This window comes from Osmerus mordax, chromosome 2, assembly GCF_038355195.1.
Source record: "Osmerus mordax isolate fOsmMor3 chromosome 2, fOsmMor3.pri, whole genome shotgun sequence".
Lineage (NCBI taxonomy): Eukaryota > Metazoa > Chordata > Actinopteri > Osmeriformes > Osmeridae > Osmerus > Osmerus mordax.
The window spans coordinates 14,250,867-14,271,811 of record NC_090051.1 but is presented as its reverse complement, the minus strand read 5'-3'; the positions used below and the strand labels follow the sequence as shown (position 1 = coordinate 14,271,811).

The window sequence follows — 20,945 nt, the reverse complement described above, 5'->3', positions numbered from 1 at the left end:
GTTCCTGACTAACCCAGGTCCTGATTGTGGGCCTGCTCCTGGCCTTCGAAGTATAGAAGGCTGTACCCATCCCACAGCTTGGCCATGCCGTCCGGACACATAGTTGTCGTATCTGATTGGCTGTGCTTCACCAGCAGGTAACCAACACTCACGCTGCGACCAGGCATGCCGGGTAACCCAGTGATACCAGGGATGCCACGGTAACCTGAAGATGAGAAAGGAGTTTGTGTGTCTCTCAAAAGGTTCATTTGGATTTTAAAGCTATGCTCAGCAGACCCAGGTCATATACAGAGATAAATAAATCATAAAAATAAATAATATACTGCACTATCAGTAACATTGCACTACTGTACTTCACTGTACTTCGCGATCAGGCTCCTGAATGGACATTGACATGGTCATTGATTCACTTCTTACTAGTTACCTACACACTGTCACTTTCAGCTACTAGTTGCACTATCAGTAATATTGCACTATTGTACTTCACTGTACTTCACTTAGTTTAGAATAAGTTTATAGGGTTAGCAATAGGTTTTTATGTGTATTTAGGGTTTAGTATATTGTATTTGGGTGTGCTCAAGTCTTCGGCGAGAGCACAACCTTTGTTCTCTCACATATATATTTATTTATTTATTTTCGCCCCCCTAAGGATCAGTCAATATTTGGACTACATACACAACGGCGGTGTCAAAAGGTTCGTCTTGGTAGCGATTGCGTTGGTTGTATTTTTATTTACGTTCCGTTGCATGGTTTAAGTAGAAATTGCGTTTTTGTGGTGAAAAGTGAAGCTAACGGTGGCTAATTTGCTAGCCACAGTCACTGACGTCACTAACGTCACGAAAACACGCGTGACTACCTGTAGCAGAACATTCGTTTCACATCTGTTAACTTGGGGGATAGCTAGGCTAACTATAGCTTTACTGCAAGGCATCTGCAGGAATGCCACAAGCAAAGAGGCCAGGGTGATAACTATTTACTCATTTTACTTTGTGATGTGAAACACAATTATGAAATGTAATGTACAATATTAGCTGATATTATTAAGGAAGTAGGCCCACATCTACGGTAGTCTACTATTTCACTGAAGCATTAGCATCATCACATTAGCCTCTGTTGCCCGGGCAACATTCCTCACAAATACATTTTCGTTGTAGGATTTATTATGACATTACATTACAAGTAAACGATTTGTGGGTGAAATTATCATTACCTGTGGTTTCAAACCAGTGTTGCTCACTGCAATGCTGTAGCCTACGCGAGACACTACAAAAACATCTACACAGCTGTAGGAAGTCAAACGGCGACAGAACATGTTCGGCACTCCCCTTACTTAATCAAAAGTCTATCTAACTACTAACCTGAACTTCATTGCCACAGCCTAAACGTTGCCAATCTGTTCATGAAAATAATTCATTTCAGCCTAAACCGTACAACGGAACGTTAAATCCAATTCAACCAACGCAATCGCTACCAAGACGAACACAGCAGTAGTCTACTAGTACTGTACCGTAGTAGTACAATTTACCGGGGCAGCTTCTCCACACAGGGCTATATCGCATTTTGCGTTGTTACTGACAATGATCGCTACCAGTGAGCTTTTTATGAATGAGCGATTTTCCACTAAATAAATGTCAAGCTTATTTACGTTTTGGGGGGCATATTTTCAGTTAGCAGATGGGACTGTCTGAATCGCGATTCCATCTTCTACTGCCGGGTAACGTCGTAGAATAATTTTCAAAGGGGGTTCTTTATTAATGAATGAATGCAATGAGTAGGCTACATGCCTGAAAATATCACGAGAAGGGAAAAACTTAAAATGACGTTTAAGTCATAGAGATTAGGTCAATTTTTACACCGGTCTGCCAAATGTATTCGTTTTGATTCAACGATGAGGCTGCCTCTTGCAGGGGAAATGAGAAGACATCTATTTCATTCTACACTTCACTCGTATTTTCATTTGTAAATGAGCAGCAACATTTTTTTCCTTTAAATCTATTTAATCTTTATAAATAATAAGTATGCATTTTCATATAAAATATACAGAAATCAGTTGTAAAAATTTCATTCAAAAACGGACCCCTGTGCAACCGACGCAAGCAAGCACACCCTACAATTTCCCCAGAAATTGTACCCTCTCTAGTTTTTATATGTATCTGTATATTTAGGAGGTTTACTTATTCAAGCTTAGCATATATGTAATTTATATTCTGTGTACTTATATGTTATGTTATGCCAGGTGCTTGCGTTGTCTTGTCTTAAGAATTTCAGCTCCCAGTCTGACCTTGTGTTGTTCTATGCATCTGACAATACAAGACTTGAATTTGAGATTATTTACGTTATGTCAATCTATTATAGTTTAGTTCATGAGTTGAGATTTAATTTGTCTCAGTGTGAACAGTTTTGGATAGACCCATTTGCTTCACTGAAAGGGTGATACGTATATTTAGGAGGTTTACTTATTTAAGCTTAGCATATATGTAATTTATGTTCTGTGTACTTATATGTTATGTTATGCCAGGTGCTTGCGTTGTCTTGTCTTAAGAATTTCAGCTCCCAGTCTGACCTTGTGTTGTTCTATGCATCTGACAATACAAGACTTGAACTTGAGATTATTTACGTTATGTCAATCTATTATAGTTTAGTTCATGAGTTGAGATTTAATTTGTCTCAGTGTGAACAGTTTTGGATAGACCCATTTGCTTCACTGGAAGGGTGATACGAATCACTTGCACCACCATGACACAACAGTACTAAGACACACCCACGTGTCATCCTCAGATCTACTCTGAATCCTCATCTAAATAACTGTGACCCAAACCCTAGGCTAGACACAAGCTCCCTGCCCTCCTCTCCCAAAATCTTAATCCGGCCCTAATCCCCCTTATCCCGGTATGCCCTGCAGCGCAGGCACCAGTCGGAACCTACCTTCCTGGCCCTGCAGACCAGGGCGTCCCGGCGGACCAAACTCTCCACGGAACCCCGGGATACCTGGTCGACCCCCCACTCCTGGCATGCCCCTTTGCCCCTGGGAACCTATGAGCCCTGGAGAGAGACGTAAAGAGAGAGAGGGACACACAGAGAGGTTATGGTAAGGAATGAGGCTGATCTGTAAGGATATGGGATGAAATAACACATCTGTGGGTGGGAATACCTGGTTTACCGGGTTACATGCATTACACATTAACTAATAGACCTATGAGGAATCACCAGGTGAACTTACCTGGATTTCCAGGAGGTCCCTTTGGCCCTGATTCCCCATGTGACCCCTCTGGCCCCCGGATGCCTACTGGCCCTGGGGGGCCCCTCTCTCCTTGCACTCTAGGGGGCAGTGGGGCGGGGCCCTGGTTACCTTGGGCACCAGGAAAACCTGCAGAGCCAGAACAGAACAGTTTTAGTAGTCAGTTATACATAGGTATAGAATATTGTGTTTTTCTTCATTGTAAGTGACATCATTTACCAGTGGGTCCAGTGTTTCCTTTTGGGCCGCTTGGCCCTGTGTTGCCCTGGGTACCTGACCTACCAGGAAGTCCCATCATTCCTTGCTCTCCTTTGACTCCTGCAGGACAAGAGGATGTAATTGATTAGATTAGTCATTCACAATCTTGATTTGAGTTACTGTACAAGAGATACATTTCAACTGGAAAACACCCAAGACGTTGAATAACGATCCAGATAAACAGATGACGATGAACTGCGTGTAGACATATTTTCTCATCCCACCTTTCTTCCCAGAAACTCCACTCTGCCCTCTGTATCCATGCGGTCCTTGGTCTCCTTTGTTGCCTCTATGACCAGGGAACCCTGGGAATCCACTCTGACCAAGAACACCTTTCTCTCCCTGTGGGGAGGCCTGGCCCTGAACACCCCTCGGGCCCGGAAAACCTTATAGATAGGAAGAGTTCAGTTCCTGAGGGCTGGCAACACTACTAAGAATCTGCGCTTCCTAAGCCTTCTTCAGGGTTACACTGTCACCTGGAAAGCCCTGTCGGCCAGGGAAACCAGGGTCTCCAGAGGGTCCGAGTCTGCCTGGGGTCCCCGCTGGACCTTGGGGTCCACTGAAACCAGGGGGGCCAGGCTGGCCCTCGTCACCTGAAAAGTGGGCGGGGACAAGGACAGGTTATTCAAGATACCTGACACAGATCATCTTCTTAACAAGGCAGTAAACGTATCAGGGAAGACATTTTGAGATGTTGTTGTAAACCTGTAGTTGAGGAATTGAGATGTTCTTATAGCACTGTACTGTTGTACAATTTTTTTGGTTTATCATACATTAATCAGCTAGCTACTGCAATTGAGTTTTTATTGTTGCACTGTAAATATTGCTCTGTAGTATTATTGTAGTATTGTAGTACACTGTAGTATTAGTCTTGTTCACCACACCTGTTAGCGGAGGTGTGGTTACTTTGCGATGATAGTAGTGAACACAGACTGTTCCTTGATTCTGACCACCAAAATATTCTAGAACTATACACTTCTGATCCTTTATCTTATGCTTTATTTTCTATATTTATATGTTGCTTTGGATAAAAAAAGTATTCCAGACAATTCACACATTTACATCCTGGTTCTGTACTAGGATGAACTGATGTCTGGATCTCTGGGCAACGAAGGTCACAGATGGAGGAGTGAAGACTAACCTGGTGGTCCTTGGACACCTTTCAGACCTACAGTGCCAGGAACACCCACTTCTGTGTTGGGATCTCCTGTCTCTCCTCTCTCCCCACTGGGCCCAGTGTTGCCAGCTGGTCCGTACGTATCCAGACCTAGCAGAGGACAACAAACTCACTGGTGACGGAGAAGCACTGCCTCTTATGTTTCTTAATACTTGTCTCCTCTCTTGTTTGACTTCATTTGTGGACGCCATCAAAGCAGAGAATCACTGGCTAGGGAGTCTGCAGAGCAATAACTGTCATCACACCCAGTACGTCTGAGGGTATTTGTTAGGTTGAGCTATAGTTACATACACTTCTCACCTGTGCAGAGAAACTTGATAGAAAAGTCCATCACAAGAAATGTATGTCTAAGTATCGGCTGAATTAACACACACACACACATATACATCTGGGGGGTCAGATGGCTGAGTGGTTAGGGAGTCGGGCTATTAATCAGAAGTTTGTTGGTTTGATTCCCGGCCGTGCGAAATTACATTGTGTCCTTGGGCAAGGCACTTCACCCTACTTGCCTCGGGGAGAATGTCCCTGTACTTACTGTAAGTCGCTCTGGATAACAGCGTCTGCTAAAATGACTAAATGTAAATGTAAATCTATAAACAATGTAAATGAACGCTGTTGTTTCTCTGTACATGCAGCATAATGGGTAAAGTATGTGCATAAAGTATACTAGTATTGTCTGGGTTGTTTCCATGAACACTAGAAGTGTGGAGTTATACCTGCGATGCCAGGAATGCCCTTCTGGCCCTTCAGACCGTCCAATCCAAATATCCCTTTGAGACCAGGGAAACCTGCAGACCACAGAGTGCAGTCAGACATACACACACCAGACAGTACTGTACAGGGGGTGCATTTGACCGTGTTAGTGCGTGTTACCTCTCTGTCCGGTGAAGCCAGGTGCTCCATGTGTCCCAGGATCTCCGGGAACACCTGGCCAGCCTTTCTGACCTTGGTTACCAGGGGAACCAAGCTGCCCATCAGAGCCTGGAAACAACAACAAGAGTTGGATTCCAGCAACAGTCAATTAAGTTATACAAAAAATGCTCAGGTTAGAACTAAAGGTAATTTCAACTGTCAGCCTTCCTGGGTGTTGTCATGAAAGAAAATCCTGGTGAGTGAATGGAGTGGAAGTCTGATGAGGTCATACCAGGCAGTCCTCCTTCACCAGGCTCCCCCGGGCCCCCCCTCTTGCCCTCAATGCCATGGAAACCAGAGCTTCCCCTGTCACCTGTCTGTCCATCAAAACCCTTCTGGCCTACAGGGGGAGACAGAGAGCGTCAACTAAATGCTTTTTAAATGTACGCCAACCTCAGTGATTTCCTGTGGAAAGAAGACTACTAAATTTTTCAGGATGGGCCTTTGTCTCTCCTGCATGGTGAAGTAAACGTACCTTTCGACCCCTTGAAACCGAGCTCTCCTCTCAGTCCCGTGGATCCAGGAAGATCTATACGAAGGCCCTCCTCACCTGGAAAAGATGATTTAGATAACGAACATCAACAAACAGTCCTGACTGTTTGTGTGTTTTGTGTGTTTTGAGAAAGGTTTTGTACCTTTGACACCCTTTACACCTGAATCTCCTGTGTGTCCATAGGAACCAGTGTGTCCTTTATCTCCCTGAGAACAAACATAACAAGGCAGGTGAGTTGGTTTGTGTAGAACAGATTAGCTGGTTAACTGCTTCACAAGCTAGCTTGTCAACAGGTCCTGTGACATATTCAAAGCCAACCAGGTAGTTTAACCCATTACCCATGCATCATCTTACCCTGTGGCCAGGCATGCCCTGGAAGCCTGAAATTCCTGGGGGTCCGGGTGTTCCGGGCAATCCCTTGGGACCAGGAAGTCCCTGTGCCCCCAGGTCACCCTGGTGACCCTTTACATCGCTGGGATCTCCAGGGAGACCGTAGTAGCCTTCGCGCCCTTGAACTCCGGGAAAACCTTTTGGACCTACGAAGGAGAGGAAGACAGGAGAGGAAGATGAGTGTGGGGAGAGGGGAAAGAAGGCATATGAAATATGGAAGATGAGGAGGTGGTGAAACAGAGAGAGAAGTGTGTGTGTGTTTGTGTGTGCGTGCATTTGCACGAGACCGACCTCTGGATCCAGTGAAGCCTGGATCTCCAACTTTTCCAAAGTCGCCCTTGGCTCCCTTCATATCATTAATGATTTGGCGAGGAATTTCAGGCTTTTCGCCTGCCGGCCCATCGAGACCTCGCTCACCTTGGAGATGCACAGGATAGGGGAACAGTCATTCATACAGTATGTACGAGGAACAGAAAGACGTGTAGGACTCTTCATTTCCACCGTCTATGAATTCATTATCGATCTCACATGATTGGAAAATACTAGTGCTGTCAAACGCTTAAAATATTTAATTGCGATTAATCGCATTAACCTTTTCAAAATCCAGTTAAATTTGCCTAAAAACGCCTAAACAGCATACCCAAAGTAAATTGGAAGCTGTTCTTGAACCATTTGGAGTACATGCATGTAAATGATCTCTTTTGAAAGCTGACACTCTGAAGTTATGTCCCCTGTTGTCAGGACCCCTGTCAGTCCTACTAGTGTTGAGTAATAGAAGCTTGAACACAAGGAAAGTGAAAATTTCTATTTCCGCCTAGATTTTGTTTTGAAAACAGAGGCCTGAAGAGGCCTAGAGGTGGTAGGTATTAGCTGGAAGACTAAATTGGACCACAGGTTGAAGCCTTACCCAATTAAAATCAAAAGTCAAACATAATACCACAATATATTCATATTTGACACATGTTTTTATAAGAGTACATCCATTCATTTTCTAAAAGGGCCTTTTGGAGACTCCAAAATGACCCTTTGTAACCAAGGTCAAATACTCAGGATAAAAGGTATTCTTTTTCATAATTGTTATCTCTAATGAAAGGTGGTACTTAGAACTATCATATATAATAGCTAAATCCCTAATTAGTATTACTGAAACACAAAAATTGAAGCATGAACACATTGGAGTGCTTTATCTGATTCCCAGGATTGGCGCACAAAGAAAACTGATTCTTTCAACCCTATTGCGCAATCGACTTTTATTTTGACGGCTCCACAGACACATACAAATGAGGTATTGGCATTTTCAGCTAGCTTTCAGCTACAAGGCTAATAAGCTCATTTCAGAGCCAGTCGAAGCCAGTTCGAGAAATTTGTTTAGAAAGAGTGTGGGGGGGGGGGGGGGGGGGGGGGGGGGCAGGACGCACAGACCTAATTGGCTTTAGAGGGCTGTCAACGGGGCATGGAAGCTCCTATTGGGTCAAACAAGGTGTCAATCAAAAGGGGAGGGTTCAACGGACATTTTGATTCCTTCATATCGTAAATTGTCTAGAAAATAAATAGAGAAAAGAACACTTTTATGTGAACAAGTTGTTTCTTCCGTCGGCTAACTTGCATAATGAAACAAAGGATAATGGCTATTCATGAACGTAAAACATTGTATTTGGACGAATTACTTTACATGGTTAGATACTTTGAACCCTTGGGAATGTACGCAGATCAAGTTTTGATGTGTTGTTTGCATACCTGGACGACACAGAACCTTTGAGGGTAAGTAGAGACGTTTGGCTTTGTAAACAACACCAAAGTGGTGACTGGACAAAGACGTTGACTAAACTTGTTGTTGTGACTCGATCTTGAAATGGTTTACATATCTACAAGCACAAGAATCGTAGCTTTCCAATGATGTATAACATGTGTAGTAGTCAAAAAAATATATTTATTAAAATTTAGTGCGTAGTAACAGGGGGGGTAGGGGGCAGTGTTTTTCGGGCCCGCGGGCGAGTTAACTGACAGGTTAATGTCAGTTAACTCACGATTAATCGCAATTAATCGCACATTTTTATCTATTCTAAATGTCCCTTGATTTCTTTTTGTCCCATAATTCTTTCTCATTTTAATGCTCTTGTCAACATGCAAAAGTGGATTGGATTGCTTAGTTCGTGCAAATGTTTGCAAATGACGTTTTTCTAACGTCAGTAGTCGTTGCAACAGCATGTGAAAAAAACAACAAAGTTTTCTAGGCCAAAAATAACGTTAATCTCGCGATAAAAAAATTTACGCTGTTAAAATGGGTTGGCGTTAACACCGTTAATAACGCGTTTAACTGACAGCACTAGAAAATACATAACCCTAAGCATTATCCATGATGTCAGGCAGGAGGGATCTGACAGTATTGAAACAGGGCTGTGAAGGTCTGACTGACCTTTGGTTCCAGACTGGCCTTCGGTGCCCTTGTAGCCTGTCTTCCCAGGTACACCTGGCTCTCCCTTATGCCCAGAGAAACCTTTCTGCCCCAGGTTGCCTGGCATGCCTCCAAACCCAGGCATGCCACTGGACCCCTTGATACCTGGAACAGAAGATGACACCACCAGTGTCATTCACTGCCTTGCACTGCCGCTTCGCAGCAAGAAGGTGCTCCACCGCTCCCTACATGTGTGTGTTCTATTGCTCTTAGTCTTCATTCCAAGTCCAAATCCACAGGCCCGATCCCAAACCCAATAAACTGCTTTTTCTGTAAGTGATCTGTGTTGTTATTTTCAGAGAATATTGTCGTATGTTACCTTGCCTCCAGTATAAGGGCCAGAACCTACCCTTGTATCCTGGCAGACCTGGATTCCCAGAGTGGCCTGGATTTCCTGGGTCCCCCTGGCGCCCATCCTGGCCCTTGGTCCCCTCTCCTCCGAAACCCCCTGGGGTCCCTTTCTGTCCTCTTGAAAGTCCCGGGCTTCCAGGATCCCCTTGAGTACCCCTCTCACCCGTCACACCTGTGAACAAAAACAGACAGACGTCCACATACATACATTGGGTGTTAGTTGTATGGCTTAAGACCGTGTGGCAGTATATATTTGTGTTCTTGTTTTCACCTGGTTGTCCAGAGACTCCAGAGGGCCCGGGGAGGCCTGGTTGTCCTGGAAAACCAGGAAATCCATATGTCCCAGCAGGGCCCGGTCTGCCCTCCTCCCCCTGCAGGCCTGGAGGACCTATCTGTCCCTTAAAGCCAATCATGCCCGGCATGCCACCCATCCCTTTAAGGAAGAGAGAAGGAAGGGGGGGGGGTTAACTGTACTTTACTCAGCACTATAATATACATATATAGTACATCTGCGTAGCTGAGGACATAACTAAAAAGTCAGTGGCATGTTTCCATGATGTTGCTGACCTGAGAACCCCTCAGTGCCAGGGTCTCCTGGGAAGCCTATGAGCCCCTGCTGGCCGGGCAGGCCTGGCTCTCCAGGGGATCCAGTGGAAGCCCCAAAGATCTCCCCGTGAGAACCCTTCTCCCCGGGATCCCCATCCCGACCTGTACGGCCTGACACCCCCGGAGATCCCACCGCGCCCTTTGACCCGGGCTGGCCCAGGTCCCCACGGGGGCCAACAAAACCTGAGGGTCCAAACCAAAAGGAGAATGGTCAAAAAGGTCAAATCTGGACTAAGCTGGCCAGTGGAATGGACAAAAACACATGCAGTTGTATTGTTCTATTTCCTGAATGTTCCATCGGCTATACCTTGTCTTCCTGGTTGCCCTCCTCTGCCTTGCTCTCCTGCCTCACCCTTGGATCCATCCTGCCCAAAAGCCCCCCCTGAGCCCTTCTGTCCTGGAGGGCCTGTGTTAGGAGGAATGCAGTTGAATACAGATGCTTCCTTTTTTTATTTACCAATATGATTATTAGTAAGTTATTAATATTTCTTTTTTCAGGAAATGTTCCTGCTCTTGCTCATATTACCTGTGATACCTTCCAACCCAATTGGTCCAGGCTGTCCAGGTGGTCCGGGGGGACCCGGGACAGCGTCACAGTCGCCTGAGTAAAAAAAGAAGAAGAAAGCAAGATGAAATGCAATGAACAGACAGTGCAAGCTGTTTCTATGGTTCCCAGTCGTTCCGACTGTCACGGCAGCAGTCGTGGGATGGTTGCTTGACGGCCGTCTCAATGAAGCTCTACTCCACATCGCATTCTGCTCTGTGGAACACTGTGTCAGTGGGAGTGCCCGCTTGGTTGTGGGAAGTTCTGTTGCCTTGCGTGTGTGGTAGCATGTACAGCAAAGCAATAACATTAACCAATACAGATCAAACCACAAGTAACCTAACAAACAGGACAGGAGGGAGACTCACAGAGTACATATCATGCACTAGACTCAAACACTGTGAACGTTTAGGACAAAGACTCGCTGAGGGGTTCTGAAATAATGAATGGCTGTTCTTCCAGCTACCTGTTGCATCCTGTCCTCCACCTCCTCTGGGTATACAGCTTCCTTTCAATGTCAAATAAGAGAAGGAAGGAGGGAGAGCGGGAGGGAGGGAGGGAGGGAGAGAAAGGGAGAGCCAGAGAGAGAGGCATTCAAGACAGGTTAGGAAAAGCAGAAGCATTAACTCAAACAAGCTCCCATCTTGGCTGGTTTGGTGGATGCAGAGAAGACATCAGGGTCATCATGGAGAGAGACAAACAAAGACAGACAGACAGACATAGAGAGAGAGAGGGCAAAAAATATAGAGAGACAGAGAGAGAGCGAGGGAGAGAGCTAGAGACAGAGCTTACGCGTGTGGTCAATGTTCCTGCTGTTTACAAAACGATGAAAACATGTCAAAGGAAGACAGAGGAAGAGAGAAAGAATAAGAACGAGAGCGTGAGTGAGGAAGGTGTGACTGACACACACCTGGGATCCCAGGAAGTCCAGGAACACCGTTATAACCCGGTTCTCCAGCATCGCCTGGGAACCCTGCGATGCCTTTAGAGGACCCCAAAACCCTTCCAGGTTCTCCAGCCAGCCCTGGCAGTCCAGGCGGACCCGGCTGGCCTTGGAAGCCTTTCGCTCCCAGCTCTCCAACAGGACCGTCGCCCTAGGACACAGAACACACACACACACTTAAGCCTAGATCCCATTTGCCCAGAGTGCGGATGTGTGTTTATGTGTATACGTACAGTATGTGTACGAGAGTGTATATGTGTGTGTGTACCTATGGAAATGTGTTCTGAAACTACTCACCGGAGTACCACGAACCCCGGGGAGGCCAGGACTTCCACTCCGCCCCGGAACCCCCTGGAACCCTGTCTGGCCAGCGGGGCCTGGATCTCCAGGGTCACCAGCATAACCTGGAAGAGGGCGACACAGATTCTGCTGAGGTCCAGGCCTATAATCTGCATGGTGGCTCACATGTCCAATGTTTGTGGAAACCGTTTAAGAACTTTCAATCGTTTAAACGAGCAGGTGATGTCATTCTATCATGATGCATGGTCAGTGAGAGGGGGCATGAAGGTGTACCTTTTAGTTTGGCCTCTGTAGCTGGGCCCTTTTTGCCCTTTGTCCCTGGCAATCCAAACATCCCTGGGAACCCCTGTAGAAGAGAAAGAGAGAGAGAGAGATAGAGAGAGAGACAGAGGACAGTGGGGACAGTTTGAGATGTGGAGTGGTGGAGAATTAGCGATTGTCCAGGTTTTGGGAGATGATGAGAAAAGGTGGCAGCCGTTGATCTTACAGGAAGTCCTGATCCACCCCGGGGTCCAGGTTCCCCTGAGTCTCCCTGCTGACCAAACTCGCCCCTCATCCCGGGGTCGCCACGGTTACCAGCAGGGCCCGGCCGGCCCGGGGGAGAGCTGACAATACTGCACTCACACTGGCCATGGTCACCTTTATGTCCTTTAACACCGGCAAAACCTGGACGCCCTCTTCCCCCTGGGGGTCCTCTGAAGTGCTCTTCCCCTGAAGACACACGGGTACACGGTACAGTATTTCCGGTCAAGGCCTCGAAACAAACTGCATTTTTGACTCATCCAAATAAACATCACTTGAGGTGATCGCTTGATCAGATTCTTATGTTCAATGTTGGTCCAAAGCCCTCGTGTTCTGGTCCGGTTCGATCCTACTCACATGACCCCTTGGGTCCCTGAGGCCCTCTGAACCCAGGCAAGCCATCGAAGCCTGGAGGTCCCGGTTTGGAGGCTGGGATTCCTGACTCTCCATCTGGGCCTCTCTCTCCTTGAAAGCCCTTGGGTCCAAACGCACCAAACAGACTCACTACAGGGGGAGAGGAAAAATGGGCAGGAATGAGAGCCGTTTCGAAGGAGAAAGAAGAGAGAAGAGGACTGCAAAGTGTGGATGTGAGAAAAAATACAGCACGATAGCCGTAGACTGCAGCTCCTTTCTTCATGCTCATCAGTAACACGGTTGTCTGGTTACTGACCTTGCTGTTGACCACTGGCTGGCCGTCCCGGTCGACCAGGCACGCCCTTTTCCCCAATCTGCCCCGTTTCCCCCTGTGGACCCAGCTCCCCAGCGGGGCCTGCGGGACCAGCTACACACCAACAACATCCCCACAGAAAGACCATTAATCAACCTCAAAATGTAAACCTGCTGTTAGGCTTTGTGAAACCAGCTAACAAGAAGATATCCTGGCTAAGTTGAACTTGCTTTGTTGTACAGGGCCTCCGGTGTGATTACAGGATTGTTGTTACAGTACCTTGCCCACGCCCCCAGTTGAAATATCCACTTGAGATCACTGGTCCGGGATCGCCCGTGGCACCCTGAGGAAACACACACACACACACAAACACACACACGCACACACAGACACACACACAAGGACACACAGAGTGTAGTTAGAGAGAGGAACTTCAGGCTTGAGGCTGTCTGGTCAGAGCCTCTGTTCTGTTAATTGCTCTACTCCTGTTTTTTACTGTGGCCAGCAAAGTCCTTTACTCAAAAATGGTGTCAAGATATGTGTGGGTAGACTTTGCATGTGTGTCCCTGTCTGTTTGATTGTACTTACAGTCATGGCATCAGCCGTTAGAGAGTTACTGTATGAGATCTTGAATCAGAGCCTTTATTTATCAGTTCTGCTCCGATGTGTTACCTGTTTAGTAAGGGTGAGTTGAGGTAGGACTTACCTTCTGACCATGTATCCCATGATAACCTGGTTCACCTGAGTCACCCTGGGGGAGAAAGAAATATAATCAATTAGAGAGAGAGAGAGAGAGAGAGAGAGAGAGAGAGAGAGAGAGAGAGAAAGAGAGAGAGAGGGAGACTAACAGAAAGAGAGAGAGTTGAAAAGAGATTGTCACCAAACAAGACTCCCAAAAACATCCAATCACACACATACCCTGGGCCCGGGCTGTCCATTTTGACCGGGGAAACCCTAAAACAAGATTCACACAGTTAGATTACACACATACACATCTCTCAGTAAGGCTCAGACACTCATGGAAGATACATGTCTGTGAGGAAGTGAGTGAGCTAACCCGTTGTCCAGGGAACCCCATGACACCCACTTCTCCTAGGTTGTCAGCCTGAGAGAGAACAGGATCATCCAATCATTCTCAGTATTTGCGTGTCAGACATTCAGAACTGTGTACATTACATTGGGAGGAATCAACCATGTATGTGACTATGGGAGGAATCAGATCTGCGTATTTGACTCTAGGATTCCAAACATTTTAAGGGTGTGTTCACACTTGTCAGGTTTGGTTCGATTAAAACGAACTCTGGTGCGGTTGCTGTGTTAGTGCGAACGCTAGTGTGAACGCTTCCATCCGGACCTTGGTGCACACCAAACCACCGGGCCGAGACCGCCTGAATAGTGGGTCTCCATCCGCCTCCAAATGAACTTTGGTGCGGTTCAATTGATATGTAAACGCAACATGGACCAAAGATGTCTAAACGCCTGAGCTGTCCAATCAGGTTGGGACCTTATCATTATATGCCTTTTGTTTAGGTTCTGTGTAAGTTTAAAAATGCCAGTGTGAACTCTAAGCAAACCAGGACTAAATGTATCATTTTATTTTTTGTTCCAGACCAAGAGAACCAAGACAATAAAACAACAAGTGTGAACACACCCTAAAACAGTCTTTTCTGGTGTGACTCAGAACTGTGCATATGGCACTGAAGGAATCTGATCTTTTTACATCTCTCTTTGGTTGGAATAAGGATTTCGTATACATGGAACATAGGGACTCTTACCGGATCACCACTTTCACCTTTCAGTCCCTTCTCACCCTTTCTTCCCTGGAAGAACATGACAAGCACGTCGTTACACATCAAATGGACCCAAACATGGAAGGTTGAAGCATATCTCTTTTTGACCTGAACGGGGCCTTATGGTTGTTCGACATTGCACATGTAAACACATTTGAACTTCAGAGATGTGATGAGACTAGACGGGTGTCACTTCCTCCCTTCTGGTCAGAGAGGAGGACTGTGTGGAGTACAGATACTGACGCGGTTCTCGTCGGTGGGCTGGACCAGTTCGTGGGTGGAGTTGCCTGGAGGTCCGTGATCCCCGATGTTCCCCTGTGGCCAGAGAGGGAAGTGCAGTCAGAGGAAAGCCACCCATTCAGTAGCCGGAGGCCACCGCCGTCACACCACCTGACGCCTCAGAGATAATCACAGCTACTCACTGACTCTCCCTTCACTCCTTTCAGCACTGTGGTCATAGGGCCCTAGAACACAAAACACACACACACAGCAGGTTAACATTGTGCAACAAGTCATGTTTTTTTTTTCTTCAGTGGTGGTAGGTGAGAGAGGCTGTTACCTTGACTCCTTTGGGGCCTTGGACACCTAGGGGGCCCTGGGGGCAGGCGCGGGGGAGGTGGGGGGGGGATGGGGGTGCAAAGAAAGAACAGTCAGTATCACATATAGGTTACATGAGCGGCACATGCACACACACACACACACACACTAACCCGTGGTCCTATAAAGCCCTTGGAGCCGGGAAAGCCGGGAATACCCAGAGGACCCTAAAAACCAAGGAGGGACAGAGTGACGGTGAGAAGAATGGGGTGGACAGGAGGAGTAAAGCAACATCAACACTGGAGCAGCCTAAAACCGAGCACTTCCCACTTACAATCAAGCCAGGAAAACCTGGTTGTCCTGGGTCTCCCTGTAGAGAAGAAGAGAGGAAATAAGAGCAATGAGGGGGATCCGCTGAACTCTTTGTATACAGACCGCCTGCGCAGTGATTCAAAATAAGGCACTAAAACTTACAAATAAAACCTGTTCAGATTAACATCTGAAAAACAGGCTGGCATAAACTCTCCCCGCCTACTCCATAGGATGGTTACAAACAGAACACAGGCGAGTACAGAAATCCCTTGAACTGAATGAGATGTTTCTTTATCTTTCTTCTTATGTCCTCAAGTCACTTTGCCCTCCCCTCCTCACCCTGAAACGCTCCATAGCGTCCCTCCGATTTGGGGGGTCTCCCTTCTCTCCCTTTCTCCCCAGCTGGCCCTGTGAGGAGGGAGAGAGAGAGAGAAAGAGAGTGAGATAGAGTGAGATAGAGAGAGAGACAGAGAGAGAGAGGTAGGGGCACATGAAAGGCGATTCATCAGTTCAGAGTGATTTCGGGGTGTTATCGTCTTGAGTCTGTCTTCAACGTCACACGTACGTTATATCCCGGTGGTCCGTCGTAGCCTGGTTGCCCCAGCGTTCCAGAGTCTCCACGCGTTCCGTTGCAGCCGTCGGCACCAGGCCTCCCTCTCGGCCCTGCCTGCCCCGGGTGACCCTGCCAGGAAATGGTGCCACAGCGACAACACACACATCAGACAGGTACATCATACATGTCCGAGTTCAACCGTATTGTATCTATGACGATCCAGTGTTGGGGTAGGAGCTAAGAAAGTTACTCCAACTCACAGGAATGCCATCATTACCGGAAAACCCTGGAACCCCGGTCATGCCCTGGAGAGAGGAGAGGATCAATGCAGTGAGCGAAGAACATTTTCAATGACCACATAAATACAGTAATTATTCACGTACAACACAATACACGAGCTGTCAAGGTGAACATCTCTCTCTCACCACGGATCCTTTGGGCCCGATGATGCCTCCTCGTCCGCGGTCTCCCCTTTCCCCCTTGGGCCCCTCGACGCCACCCTCCCCTACTCTACCTAGAGGCCCCTGGGACCCCTGGGGGCCGAGAGGGCCAGGCATGCCCTGGAGTACAGAACACAGAGATCCGGTCAACCAGAGAACTCAGGAAGGGGAAGTGGGCTAGGGGAATGAAAAGTATCACATTATTATAATAGTACATAGTAAATATGTAATATAACAGTAGTAAAAATAAATACAGAAGTTAGAGGAAAAGGGTGGGTGCGAGTAAGGCTGGGTGGGAGGCAGGGGACAAATACTCACCTGTGGATGTAGAGAAAGACGGCAAGAGTTAACCAGACAACCAGTAAAGCAGGTAGAGAAGAGCACCATAACAATGCAACTACATCCGGTACTGTGATCAATAACGTTAATCAATATTACTACCTTTCAACCTTCTGTCTCTGTGGGAGTCAGGTGGCTGAGCGGTAAGGGAGTCGGGCTAGTAATCCGAAGGTTGCCCAGTTCGATTCCCGGTCATGCCAACTGACGTTGTGTCCTTGGGCAAGGCACTTCACCCTACTTGCCTCGGGAGAATGTCCCTGTACTTACTGTAAGTCGCTCTGGATAAGAGCGACTTAAATGACTAAATGTAAATGTCTCTAATCTCCACCACCAGAGGGAGCCATTCATCCGATTCTTGCCATTGTGAACCCACGGTACGCCACCAGTGGTCCAGCTCTCTGGCTCCACCCAGTGGCTGCCGACAGACTGACATGACAGATACAGCAAGAGCAGCTAGGCCACAGTACTTCAGACAGAGTACTAAAGTTAGACAGGGGGTTCAGACAAGTTCATAGATAAAGGAACGGTTGGCCAGACGGAGAACGACTGGCCAGACAGACACTCCGTCTAGGTTCATGTGCAGAAGCAAACTTAGGACCCAGCTCAAGGTGAAAAAAACCCATCAGGCTAGGAGTAGTTGTCAATCCACACCCAGACATGTCTGTTCTGCCATGGTCTCAAGTAGCTCTAATACAGGGGGGAGATAGAGGCTGACTAAATATAACAGGGAGATGGAGATAGACCAGTGTGTGGTGAGAGAGAACACAGAGAGATAGGGAGAGAGCCCGCATCGTCTAGGATGAAGCAGGCTGAGATTTCTCTCTCTCTCTCTCTCTCTCTCTCTCTCTCTCTCTCTCTCTCTCCCTCCCTCTCCTCGCCCTTTCCTCAAACGCGCACACACACAAACAAACCTGTGGAGCGGATTTGGTCTCAGCGAAGGGTTCCACTTGTATGTGTGTGTGAGAAAGGTCAAGGGAGTCAAGTGCAGCAGCCCTGAGGGCCACAGATCATGTGGCACACCATGGGAGGGCGTTAGCAATCACTGACTTCAAACACACACAGACACACAGGCACACAAGTCCATCCTTTCTTAAATGCAGCGCACACCTTTAGCCTCGGAATAGGAGAGAGAGACGGGGGTGAAGGGGGAACTGAGGGCGAGAGACAACTCCACTGAAAGGGTTTGTGGGGTTCATGTAACATGAGAGGTCAAGCCTATCCTGGGAAGATAAGATGTGGGGGGAGGAGGTCCGAAACGCCTTGAGGACCCCTGTGGTTTAGGCCTGACCATGTTCCTGTGAGAACACACGGTCTTCCACCCCCTCCCCCGCCTCGACGCACACACATAGTGACGATGTTTGTCTGTCCCAGTAGTATGAGGCTTCGAGAGACCCATGGTCATCAAGAGGAAATACTGTATTATGAACCCCAAGAGAACATACACACATTCCGGAACTCTACCCCCTGGATGGGAAAATGGAAACACGATGATAGATCATCTAAACCCAAACAAGAATACATTCCGGAAGAAAGAGGAGTAGAGAAAGAGGAGAGATGAGCAGGAGAGGAAAGGAGACAAGAGAGAGAGGGGGGGGGGGAGGACTTCACCCAACAACAATATATAAGAGTTATGTACGTATCAAGCTGACCTTCTGATCTCCTTCTCCTCTCATCCTTCTCTACCCACTCCGCTCTTCTTTCCTCTCATTTCCCGTCTGCTTTAGCCTCCTCTGATCTAAATCTCCCTCCATCTCCTCACCATATCTCCTTTCATCCTGCTGGCCAACACTCCACCTGTCCCATCCTCTCTAACTCACACAACCTCTTTGTTGCAACCCTCTCTCTCTGTCTGTCTGTCTGTCTGTCTCCTTCATTTTCCTTCTCTCTCCTCTCCTTCCACCTGCAGACGGGCTGACCTAACAGGTCTCCTAACCCAGCTGGGATCTCAGCTCCAGCAACAGAGACTTATAAGGATGAAAGGAGAAGATGTGGAGAGGAGGAGGGGAGAATGTCTTTGAATGACACTCGGACAACCATAGAAAATTCGTTGGAAAGCGCAATCGAATGGTGTGTGCGTGAGAGAGTGTGTGTGAGAGATTGTCTGTGAGAGAGTGTGTGTAAAGGTTCTCACAGGTGGAAAGGTGCCTGCTGTGCTCAATTACAGATTATAGACGTCAGTAGAGAGGCCATGGACAAGAGAGATCAAGGAAGAGGGAAAGAAAGAGGGTGTGTGTCAGAAGGAGAGAGAGAGGGGAAGAGAGAGAGAGAGGTAGATGAAAAGGAACCTAGATCATTTGGATTGTTATTTGGGTCCCATAAACCATTGAACCTACATAAACACAATCAGGAATCTAAATCTGAGGCGAACCGCAAACATCCGGAAGCCTTCTCCGATTATCGCAAGACATTGTTCCCTGTAATTGTGTGTGTGTACACACGTGTGTGTGTGTGGGGGGGGAGGGGGCAGAGAAGAAAGAGCCTGGCTTTCCATCTCTTTGAAGGTATGTAACGGGTTAACAAACAACCCCATTCAGGGGAGCACGCAGACGACACGGTGAGACTAGCTGCCCTGCTTCTTTCGGTTCCTCCTCCTCTTTCTCCCGTCCGTTCATCCTGTGCCTCCTCGTCCTGAGTCCCGACCCACATGGTCTACTCTCACGGGAGATCGACATAACAAGACACGACGAGCCATCAATCAACAGACAGATCAGAAGGAGAGCCAGCGAATAGGGAGGAGAGGGGGGGATTGGCAAACGGAGAAGAGAGGACAGGGAGGAGAGTGAGATGAAAGGTCGGAGGACGGATTAGAAATCCTGTTCAACCGTGTGTTCTCTGACATTGTATTATGGTATATAATCTGTTTCTTTGCATCTCTCCTCGACCTCCTTTTGCCTTCATTTCCATTTTCAGGCCTTAGCAGATTTGGGGATCTGGAGAGTGTATGTGCAGTGGATGTGTGTGGGCGTGTAAGAGGGAAAGAGAGTGAGAAAAATGTGCGTGTCGAATGTAACTGATCCTACTATGACTGATGGGGGGGGATGCACACACACACACACATTGATACACACACCCACACAGGCATACACTGAGATCCTTCTTGTAAGCACATGTCATCTGGCGCTTTAGTTAGGAGGTGATGAAGAAAGTAATCCAGGCAAACACTGGAACATTTGGAACGCTAAGACAGAGTGAACGAGAGACATTGATGGATGGAGTGAATTCCTCGTCCAGACTTAATGAAAGTGATATTTAAGTGTAATGTGAGGAAGTCCACTTCACGACTCCATAATGACAAACAGTCACAGATGTGAGACACCTCACATAACCACTGCCACACACACACACTTTGCAGGCACACACACACACACACAATCACACACAGACTTCATACAGTACATAATACATACAGAATGGAATCACATTGAGCAACTCAATTGTATTCGTCACTAAGACATGCGGACCAGTCTGTTTAAGGCCTGTTGATAACGTCAGCATACTTATCAGCATATGCTGGATATGTGGGTTTATGCTTACGTGGGTTTCGTTTGTATTAGTGCTGGCTCTGGCATTCTTCAAACCAGAGTGTATGTGTATGTCTGATCCCTCTCTCTGTCTCGTCGTGTTTACTGGCAACCGTTGTTTCCAAGAAGGAGGCAGAGCTCACGCGTACCTTTTAAAGCAAAAGACAGGCTGGCTGTATGTGTGTGTGTGTGCTGGGGCGGAGCCATGGCCAGGTTTAGATACTGAGGTAAGTGAAGTGACACATTTCTGGGTGAAGTGCTGAGGCCCCGCCTCCTGGTTAGAGCAGGACCAGACACACCTCGCGGGCTTGAACTCAGCCTGAACTCAGCCTGAACTCAGCCCTCTCAGGACAGAAACCTGCATCTCTTAGCCTGTGTGTGTGTGTGTGCGCGCGGGTGCCCTAGATTAAAGCAGGGGACAGCTCTATCAACCCATGTCTAATAGGAATCTGTTCTGGGACTGGACGTCTCTTCAGGGACAGACGGTTCTGGAACGATCCAGACAGCGCGCCATGGGAAAACACAGACCACAACCCTGACCCCTGACCTCTGAGGCAAAACCACCAAACAACCAATGTCTGTCTGTTTGATGTCTGT

The 20,945-nt window shown here is 47.3% G+C and overlaps 1 protein-coding gene across 3 annotated transcripts in view; it reads right to left on the bottom strand.

Moving 5' to 3' along the window:
* col4a2 (collagen, type IV, alpha 2) overlaps positions 1 to 20,945 on the bottom strand; it is a 49,174-nt gene that overhangs the window by 2,081 nt on the left and 26,148 nt on the right. For 2 of the 3 annotated variants that reach the window (XM_067251197.1, XM_067251204.1), the window contains exons 5-45: positions 16,474 to 16,608; positions 16,309 to 16,353; positions 16,061 to 16,177; positions 15,835 to 15,903; positions 15,518 to 15,553; positions 15,357 to 15,410; positions 15,206 to 15,241; positions 15,069 to 15,110; positions 14,890 to 14,961; positions 14,632 to 14,676; positions 13,914 to 13,961; positions 13,775 to 13,810; positions 13,563 to 13,607; positions 13,136 to 13,199; positions 12,860 to 12,970; positions 12,547 to 12,693; positions 12,155 to 12,378; positions 11,941 to 12,013; positions 11,665 to 11,771; positions 11,335 to 11,518; positions 10,891 to 10,932; positions 10,407 to 10,481; positions 10,188 to 10,286; positions 9,842 to 10,063; positions 9,546 to 9,707; positions 9,273 to 9,446; positions 8,885 to 9,028; positions 6,760 to 6,885; positions 6,433 to 6,614; positions 6,221 to 6,284; positions 6,061 to 6,135; positions 5,818 to 5,925; positions 5,547 to 5,654; positions 5,390 to 5,461; positions 4,638 to 4,763; positions 3,973 to 4,089; positions 3,721 to 3,882; positions 3,458 to 3,556; positions 3,221 to 3,367; positions 2,926 to 3,042; positions 14 to 205 (exon numbers count right to left, since the gene is read on the bottom strand). In XM_067251197.1, the coding sequence (XP_067107298.1) occupies positions 14 to 205; positions 2,926 to 3,042; positions 3,221 to 3,367; positions 3,458 to 3,556; positions 3,721 to 3,882; positions 3,973 to 4,089; positions 4,638 to 4,763; positions 5,390 to 5,461; positions 5,547 to 5,654; positions 5,818 to 5,925; positions 6,061 to 6,135; positions 6,221 to 6,284; positions 6,433 to 6,614; positions 6,760 to 6,885; positions 8,885 to 9,028; positions 9,273 to 9,446; positions 9,546 to 9,707; positions 9,842 to 10,063; positions 10,188 to 10,286; positions 10,407 to 10,481; positions 10,891 to 10,932; positions 11,335 to 11,518; positions 11,665 to 11,771; positions 11,941 to 12,013; positions 12,155 to 12,378; positions 12,547 to 12,693; positions 12,860 to 12,970; positions 13,136 to 13,199; positions 13,563 to 13,607; positions 13,775 to 13,810; positions 13,914 to 13,961; positions 14,632 to 14,676; positions 14,890 to 14,961; positions 15,069 to 15,110; positions 15,206 to 15,241; positions 15,357 to 15,410; positions 15,518 to 15,553; positions 15,835 to 15,903; positions 16,061 to 16,177; positions 16,309 to 16,353; positions 16,474 to 16,608 (4,303 nt within the window). The remainder of the gene's footprint in view (positions 1 to 13; positions 206 to 2,925; positions 3,043 to 3,220; positions 3,368 to 3,457; positions 3,557 to 3,720; positions 3,883 to 3,972; positions 4,090 to 4,637; positions 4,764 to 5,389; positions 5,462 to 5,546; positions 5,655 to 5,817; positions 5,926 to 6,060; positions 6,136 to 6,220; positions 6,285 to 6,432; positions 6,615 to 6,759; positions 6,886 to 8,884; positions 9,029 to 9,272; positions 9,447 to 9,545; positions 9,708 to 9,841; positions 10,064 to 10,187; positions 10,287 to 10,406; positions 10,482 to 10,890; positions 10,933 to 11,334; positions 11,519 to 11,664; positions 11,772 to 11,940; positions 12,014 to 12,154; positions 12,379 to 12,546; positions 12,694 to 12,859; positions 12,971 to 13,135; positions 13,200 to 13,562; positions 13,608 to 13,774; positions 13,811 to 13,913; positions 13,962 to 14,631; positions 14,677 to 14,889; positions 14,962 to 15,068; positions 15,111 to 15,205; positions 15,242 to 15,356; positions 15,411 to 15,517; positions 15,554 to 15,834; positions 15,904 to 16,060; positions 16,178 to 16,308; positions 16,354 to 16,473; positions 16,609 to 20,945) is intronic. The other variant, XM_067251215.1, reaches the window with a different exon arrangement.